The sequence below is a fragment of the Notothenia coriiceps genome, unplaced genomic scaffold (genome assembly GCF_000735185.1).
Source record: "Notothenia coriiceps isolate Sejong01 unplaced genomic scaffold, NC01 NC01_scaffold00023109, whole genome shotgun sequence".
Taxonomy (NCBI): Eukaryota; Metazoa; Chordata; class Actinopteri; order Perciformes; family Nototheniidae; genus Notothenia; species Notothenia coriiceps.
The window spans coordinates 759-9,351 of record NW_011355810.1 but is presented as its reverse complement, the minus strand read 5'-3'; the positions used below and the strand labels follow the sequence as shown (position 1 = coordinate 9,351).

At 42.9% G+C, this 8,593-nt stretch overlaps 1 protein-coding gene across 1 annotated transcript; it reads right to left on the bottom strand.

Annotated features, from left to right (window-relative positions):
• Positions 1-2,617: 2,617 nt before the first annotated feature.
• Positions 2,618-8,186, bottom strand: LOC104954243 (SH3 domain-binding protein 4; the record flags this gene model as incomplete). Its single annotated transcript, XM_010781320.1, has 2 exons — positions 7,988-8,186; positions 2,618-4,968 (listed from the first exon to the last, which is right to left on the bottom strand). Coding segments are annotated over exons 1-2 (2,475 nt in total), but the record flags the coding sequence as incomplete, so codon positions are not given.
• Between the last annotated feature and the right edge of the window lie 407 nt (positions 8,187-8,593).

Genomic DNA, 8,593 nt, shown 5'->3' with positions numbered 1-8,593 from the left:
CCAACAAAAATGCAGTTTCTCAAAAATGTCCTGCTGTTCTCTATCTTACATTGAATATTTTGGAGGTTTGGTAGGTAGACTAGAATTTGCAGTTTTTCACCATTTCTGACATTTTTAAAATCATAAACAACATTCAGGTTGATCATAATAAAACATAATCGTTAGTTGCAGCCCTAAAGTGTTGTGAGCTGCGAAATGAAAATCTAAAATAGCAAAAGGGGGGTCCAGGTCAAGGAGGGGAACCATGTGGGACGATGCAGTGTTATGAAAAGAGATGTTGGCCTTGTACTGAATGCTGTTATTAGCGTCTCTGTTGCTATATGCTACTCCTTTCAAAAAGTAATTATCATTATCATACGGACACTAAATGGACTCTAAATAACCGAACAATCACAATCCACCACACCTTGAACTTTATGTGTGTCAGTAAACTGTAATAATCTGCACTCAACACGAATTCCACCAGCCTGACTGTGTGGTCATTAAAGATTCTAATCTAATCTAATCTAATCTAATTTGTAGACATATTGTATAATCACCTGGAGCTAAAACCACAAGTTGTTACATCCAAAGTTGCAAAAACACCTAATTTACCAACGGACAAATCTACAACCATATCTAACCCATTGAAGAACCTACAACATATTGTTTTGGTGCTGTGATATTCTGCATATAGTTTAAAGTTACAGCAGAAGTACAGAGCAGCGTGAGAAGCAGAATCCAGAACACATGGCGATGGGAAATCTGTAACATATTCACTGAACGTGTTTACATACTGCTGCTGACCCCAAAGCATTCAGACATGAGCACAAAGAGAGCTCTCCTAAAAATACACTCCAGTCCATGTCAACGACACACCGGCAAATCATGAGAGATGTTCTTATTGTGACGAAGAACATTTAGCAAGAAGACGGGGATTTCATCTGACTGTGTTTCCCTGAGCTTTAATCCGAGGCCCACACACGCAACTGAATCCACTTTTCAGAGGACAGAAAACAAACATCAGATGTTTACACAGGGAGCAAACTGCATATTTGTGTGGGTTAAACAAAGCGTCCTCAAATGTGCTCGCTCGCTGCGTGCTGTGTGCTAACAGTAAGCGGTAGTTTAGGTGTAATCCTGAAAAAGCAGACCTACTGTATATTCAGAGAGGAATTCCCTTCAAAAGGCCATATTTTCCGTCACCACCTTTGATTATGTCGTGCACTTCTCTCTGTCTATAAATGCTTCTAACTAGTGTTTACAACCTCGCGTAAATTATAGAGCTTCTGCTCCCAGTTCCTTCAGCTGGAGCTGGTCCGTGACCTCTGACGGAGACGCTCAGCAGGAGAATGTGATGAATATATGAGAAGCTAAGTAAAGGCAGCTAGGAAAACACTGAACACATCGCAGTGTCTCCACCATGTAAGTACACACACACTAGAAATGGAAATGCAAAGCTTTATGTAGGCAGACTTAATATAATGGGGGCAGTTTAGACGTCAGGATGATCATCGCTCCACAGACGGCCTGAGGCGAAATCCACATTTCCGTGACAGGCGATTCACAACCAAGTGCTTCAGTTTAAACACGAACGCAGCTCAGTATATTGTGCACCAAAAGCTGAAAACACTAAGGAAAGAAAGGAAAGCAAGAAGCATGAACAGGCCTCTGTTCTTTTATATAAAAGCACAAATTAAATCCCAGTTTAAGAAAAAACGTCAGATTTTCGAATTAAATCTGGAAAAGGCAGTATTCCATCATTGCTGTACAAGAAGCAGGGTTATACCGTGAATTAACCGTTAATATTTAGCTCTACAGGCACCTGTGACTGTTTAGAGATACTCAGTACTCAGTATAGGTGCAGTATTTGTGGGTTTCTAAATAGCTGCATGCTGTAAATAAAGTGTATCGGTGTGTTTCACTGAGCTCTACCCCTGCACGGTTTGTCCCCCTGAGGGCTTTGATTCATATGTACATAAAGATTTAAATTAAAAGTAGCCTGAGCGATCAATTGGATTTATAGGACCAGCAAACTGCACTCTGCACAGTAACTCTGAGCTTCTGTTTCTCTCAAGTCAGAAAAAGTATTTGTTTGCCCTCCACAGCCCCTCAGGTCCCGATTAGACCTCGGTGCCTACACAGCACTTATCGACTGCACTCCCAGCAGAATGAAGAGACTAGAAGGGGGTCTGAAGCCAACAGCCTGGAGCAGATAACAGGAGAAAGCAATGCTCTCCAGCAGGAAGAAAAACATGACCATTTCATTTGACACATGAAGGACGCAACGGAGAAAAACAGGCTTTGCATTTCCTTTAAACGCTTTGAGAAACCCTGATAGTGTGATGTAACCCTGCCCTTGTTAGCTCTACACACATACTGTTGGAGCAACTAAGGAGATTAATACGCTTGTATAAATGTGTGTGCAAGTACGAATTGTATGTATGTATATTATGTATAATATTTTCTACAGCATAGTAAGCATGTCTTTTTAGCCAGGATGACCCTGTCTGCTTTCATATTGTTTGTCTGTTCATTATTGTAACAAAAACGAGAACTAATAAAAACAAAGTTTTAAAAAAAAAGCTTTGAGAAATGCTGAGTCACAGCAACTGTAGATGCCAAGGTTTTAACTCACCGTTAGGAGCTCTTTCTGGAAGGACTTTCGCTCTTTGCTCTCCGAATTGTTGCAGTCCTCCTTCAGCTTCTCCAGAACCGATGCGACCCGCTCTGGTTCGCTGTCCAGCTCGGCCCGACAGAAATGTGTCAAAGGCAGGTTGATGTATCCGAGGGCGTCTGCAAACGCCCTCCAGTTTCCGATGTTCTCCATGAGAATAGTCCGTACGGAGGCGTAGATGTACGTGAGGAACTTGCAGGGCTTCAGTGTCTGCTCCAGTAAAAGTGCAGTGGTGAGGTCGGGCCCACTGAAGTAAATAGGCTTAACTTTACCAACCACCAGCACGTTCTTGGCGTGAACAAATCCCATCTTGCCCTGATAATATCCAATGTACCATTCCTTTGTCCACAGCTGACCCTTCAGCTTGATCTTCTCCTCGCTCAACAGGGCCACAAAGTCTCCTTTTTTGTACTCCAGCAAGTACTGATTCTTCGTTTGTCGGATGACCGTTTTGATCAGCTTTCCAAACTTTAAGTTGTTTATTCTCCTGTCCTGAAACACGGGGTACTTGCATGCAACAGCGAGAGGAGACAAGACTATCTTCCCCACTTCCTTTTTCTTCAGGAAGCGCCTTTGCACCGATGTCTTTGGCCCTGTTTTGGGTGGCGGTGTTGGCGTCTGGACACAAAACTGAGCCAGTATACAATCTAGGTCGTCCTTAACCTGGATCCTCAAAGTGAAGTCCGAAACATCGTCGGTGTTTCGCGAGGCGATCATATAGACGAGCCTGCTGACTTTGCCTAGTTTAACCTGGAAGCCTCGTACCACCCTTGCCTTGTCGTTGGCCTTTACCTCGTAGTTGGCCATGTTGGAGTAAATCCCGACACTGAGGTCCTGGGGTTTGGACAGGACAAACTGGTGCTTACCCCAAAGCTGAAGCACCACTGATGGAGCAGATTGAACCTGTTTACCCACATCGCTTACCAACAACGTCTTTGGCGCACAGTCGTGACCAAACATAGCCACGACGGTCTTGAAGGACGGGTGGATGTGTTTGGGACCGTACACTCCTAACGTTATCTTTTTAACCACGTTCTCCCAAACTGTGGTGTCTGGAGATAAGGACCGGGACTGAGCCACCACACACACATACATGCACGGCTCCAGGTTATCCAAACACACCTGGACCGTGTCGCCGTACACGTACGCCTGAGGAATCGGTCTGTACGGTCCTTCTTTACAATCACTCCTGACGCACAGGACTTCTGTCGTTTCCCGGCTCTCCATCTTCACCACGACGGACACTTTCATCTCCAGAGTGATGGTGGTTTTGGTCTCCATGTTGCTGAGTTTGATCTCCACCACGGGGCTGACGGTGGTGCAGCGGTCGTTGTTTAGCTCCAGAGGGGGATCCAGCAGAGCTATAATTGAGATCTGCTGGGTGTCGCCCGGTGCCACGTGGCCCTCCGGTAAAAGGATGCTGATGTTGCTGTCGGGAAGCTGGACGGCGCCTCCTGAACTGTCCAACCTGCAGACGATGCTGGTCTCAATCGGCTGCGTTTGACCCCATCCTGGGTTCTGTCCGAGCGAGTCCAAGTCGTGGCAGGACCTGGCTAGCTTACGATGGGTTAACCAAGCTGTCCGGAAGTCCTCCCTGCTCTGAAACTGCTCTGGTGCCGGTGCTTTCAAGCCTCCGAAGAACCCAGAGGAGCCCTGAGGGGCGTCGGACTGAGCCTGAAGGATCGACAGTTCGGACAGACTGTAGGATCTTTTGCTTCTAAAAAACGGGTTGTCCCTGCGCAGCGTTTGTCCCGGTCCTACACTGGGACTAATGGGGTTAAAAACGCTATTGAAACCATTGGTTGTGGCGCTGCTGGTGGAGTTGGGCACTGACGGAATGAGCGTATCAAACAATAAGAGGTCCACTGATTTCTCATTACTGTTCTGATCAAGGGAGCTCGGAGGACCCCCGTTCAGGAAAGGGTTCGTCGAGGTATTGGTTGTAGCGAAAGGATTCCCATTTTGGAAGGTGGTGGGTTTCAGAATCACCCCGGCCCACTCCCCTAAGAGGTCCATTTCTTTGGCTGCCTCCTCGATACCGTCCCCTACGGTGTCTATCATCCCGCTGTCGCTGAAAGACGAGTCCCTAAAGTTGATGGGCTCCACGTAAGCAGCCGGGATGTAACCCATCTCCGTGTTGTTGTGGGCGTACCACCACTCGCCTCCTGACGAGTCCAGCACGTAGAGGCGGTCCCCTTTGGAGAACTTTAGCGTGGTGAAGCTGGAGGGGCAGTAGTCTTTGATGGCCACGACTTCCCGAGCGGCACCGAAGGAGGCAGTGGAGTCCAGGCGCAAGGCACTGGGAGAAGGCACTGGAACAGAAACAGAACACAAGTGGAATGAGTTGAAATGCATGCATTATAGCCTCTTTCACATTTTGCGATGTGACCGAAGCATCCTTTGAGCTCCAGTCACCCCTCTCAGTAAATACAGAGCTGAATCAGATCAAATGCACGCTGAAGGCTCTTTGAGCAGCTTGTCTCTCACTAATTCTGCTGTTATGTTCAATGTGTGCTGTTTGTTTTTCATGTATTGTGTCTTGATGTTTGTCTGTTGATGTCAGATGCATGCCAGTCAAATGTCAGACTTGATCTGACCAATAAAGTGTTCGTATCGTATCTTTGAAATGTTGCCGCTAGGTGCAGTCTGTTGAGTTTCTTCTAGCAAATTCCTTTCAGGATCCCAAGATCAGGTCCATAAGGAAAAGGGGGACTTTTACCACAATGTATTTTTTATAATAATACCCCTAGGGAATGCCCTGTCAGATATATTTTAGATCCTTTGAATTAAATATATTCCCCCCTGTCAGCAGCTATCATTTATTTATATCTGTGCAATACAATGGGTTAACTTTTGGGTAATAATTAATGGGCAATACTCTGGTTTACCAATGCATTTATACAATACTGTACATTTCTTCTTAAAAGCAGATCATATCTAACCCTGCATTTATTTTATACTCAACCATAGAATCCGTGTTCATATTGTATATTGTTGAATATTTCTTAACACATTTCATTTTTCTATGTTCCCATTTTCTTTGTTTTTATTTGTATGTATTTCTTAATTTTTTATAATGGAAACAACTGTAACAAAACAGTACATTTCCCCATAGCAAACATTCATGTATTTCAGATTCTTATATATACTATTTCGCAAATGTTGAAAGAATAAAAACATGATTAAAGTGCATATTTTCCTTTGGCCTACATTGCAAAACAGTGAAATAGAAGAACAAAATAACTTCCCTGCTTGCAAGGACATCAACACAATGCATAATGAAAGAGATTCAAGCTTTCCCATGCAGCTAAGGACTGTCACTACCAGATGCTTCAGAGAAGTGGAGCACAGACAACAGCTCAGAGCGGAGGAAACTGAACGTCTGATCACTAATTCATCTGCTCCGGATGCTTGTGATTCATTAAGTGACAGAAAGAACAAAGTCTACTTGCTGTTCACTTTCACCTCTCTAACTAAACATGCCTCAATGTCTTGTCAACAAACAAAGAGTGTCATGAGAATTTAAAGTCCACACCGGTTTTAACCCCATTTGCTCGTGTGTAAACGATCTTTCTTCAACACTGAATCAAACGTGTTTTTCTTTTTAGTTCTGAGAACTTTTACTTTCAAATGTTTTCCCAGAATTTAGATTTATTTTCTCAGGACTACATTTTTTGTAACACGTGTCTCACATGTGACCCTAATCCTCTTCCATACACCTTCTTATTGACCCCTCACAACAAAAGCCAAGACTCTAAAGTTACAAGCCAAACGAATGACTGCTATTTGAAGAGTCTTCATGTGGAGTATGGCAGTGTGAGTGTCCTGATGGTGCTTTCATAACGGACAAAAGGTTGCATGCTGCACTCTTATCAACAACAGCCATCTTGCACATTAACATATATATATCTATACATGTGATTTCCCTTCACTTTGAATTAACGTACCATTAAACTGGTATCGAAAAGAAGCTGCCGTTTATTGTATTGGGTGATTGAGCAGCATAATAACAAAATCATTCAAAGTCATTTCGTTAAAACTACACTTGATGTCATTCTGAAACCTCTCGTCTTCAGATAGCGGGGACGTTACTGTTTATTTAAGTAAGAAAGTCCTGATTAAATGTTATTTGACGTATCAGCTGTCCATGGATGTATTGCTGCCGCTGTTGAATGACATTAGACATGACTAAGGGGGGAAAAACCTCCCCTGCAAACAGACTTTCTGAATATCTTCACAGAGTTTCCCAAGTGATCAGCTTCCAGTCGTCGGTGTGGACCAAAGGCCACGATGTTTACAAAAGCTGAATTTATAGAAATATGTGTAAGAATGTGGAGTGGCCTCATGTTCATATTGTATTTCCCACATTGCAGTGATTAGCTGTGTGTATTTTAAACTTCAAATAAAAACAATACAATCTGATCATTCGAAGTCAATTTCGTTAAAACTACAGACGTGTCACTTCCTGTTTTTCCCTTTCTCCGTGTGATCAGGCCATAAGTCCGCACGGAGCTTGGGGAAAAAGCCATATCATACTCTGCCCCCTTGACCTGGAACACACTTCAGCAGGAAGTTAAGCGGACCAGTTTGATACCCATCACAGATTTTAAACTTGGATTTGGATTAGCTGGAGAAATCCTCTGCGGGTGTAATATCAGATTACTGTATATGGATTTCAATGACTACTTTTTACGATGTTGTATTTTAGTGTTGCCTCTGTGTTTAGTGTCCTGTCTGTCTGTAACTTTGTGTGGTAGTGTTACCACGGAACAGGTCTCTCTTGAAAATGAGATTTTGCACCTGTTTAAATAAAGGCTAAATAAAAAAATAAGACAGTTAAAAACCTGAACTTTTGAAAGAACATCCAAAACATTCATCTGTTTGCAACCTATATATATCAATATTCCAATTACTCAAATCTGTTTACTGTAACAAGGCTTTTAAAACCAGAAAATACATTTTTGTGATATTACAATATCCTAAATCTAACATAATATCTTTTCTCATATCACAAAAAGATACCAACTTTATATAACCCAGCCCGAGATGCTTTACGGGTGACCAAAGAGCATCTAGTACAGTTGAAATACAGAAACACATAGGACAACTTCACAAAAAAGGGTCAAAAATAGATTCAAATGTGAATCAAAACACTGGAGGTAAAAGGCAGAATAAAAGCATTTATGAATGCATCGACTATTCTGCACTATTTCTATGATATTCTATTTGTGTTATTGTGTTGCTCTGTTGGAGGAGCCTGTGACCTTTTCATATCTACACTGTAGCTATGCACGAATAACAATGAAAGCCTTGAACCCTTGACCAGCTGACCTTTGACATCGTTCAGACTGGCTTCCGATAGGCTGTCGCTGAGGTCGATGAGCGTTCCCTCGGAGCGGCAGCGAGGCAGCGACGTGTTGTTGGTGGCCGTGGCTCGGATTCGATGGGCGGCCATGTTGGATCCGGCCGGAGGTCAGGTGACTCTGAAGCTTCTCCTGTAGCTCGAGGAACAACCTGTCAACATCCCATCCTCTCTGAAACACAGGAAAATAGAACATATTATATAAATACAAAGAATTCAGAAAATATACCTTTAACCCTAAATATTATTATTATTTAGCATGTATAAACATTTAGCACGTATTAGCACGTAGCAGTTTCTCCTTGTGTATGAGTAAATGTGTATACTTGCATAAATACACATCTTCATATCATCGTAATTCAATTGGCATTAACTTTTCTTGGGTATTCCTGCCAGTCTGCATGAAAACATCGAAATAAATGCGGTTTTCTTTTGTCATTCTCTCTAACACACCCTGCAGATGTGTACAATGCTCTAGAGATTGCAGATGAGGAAATTAAACCATGAATTTGTGCTTGAAAATGGTCTCACATGCACAATCAGGCATATTAAACAGTGTTAACATGAAGAGAAGT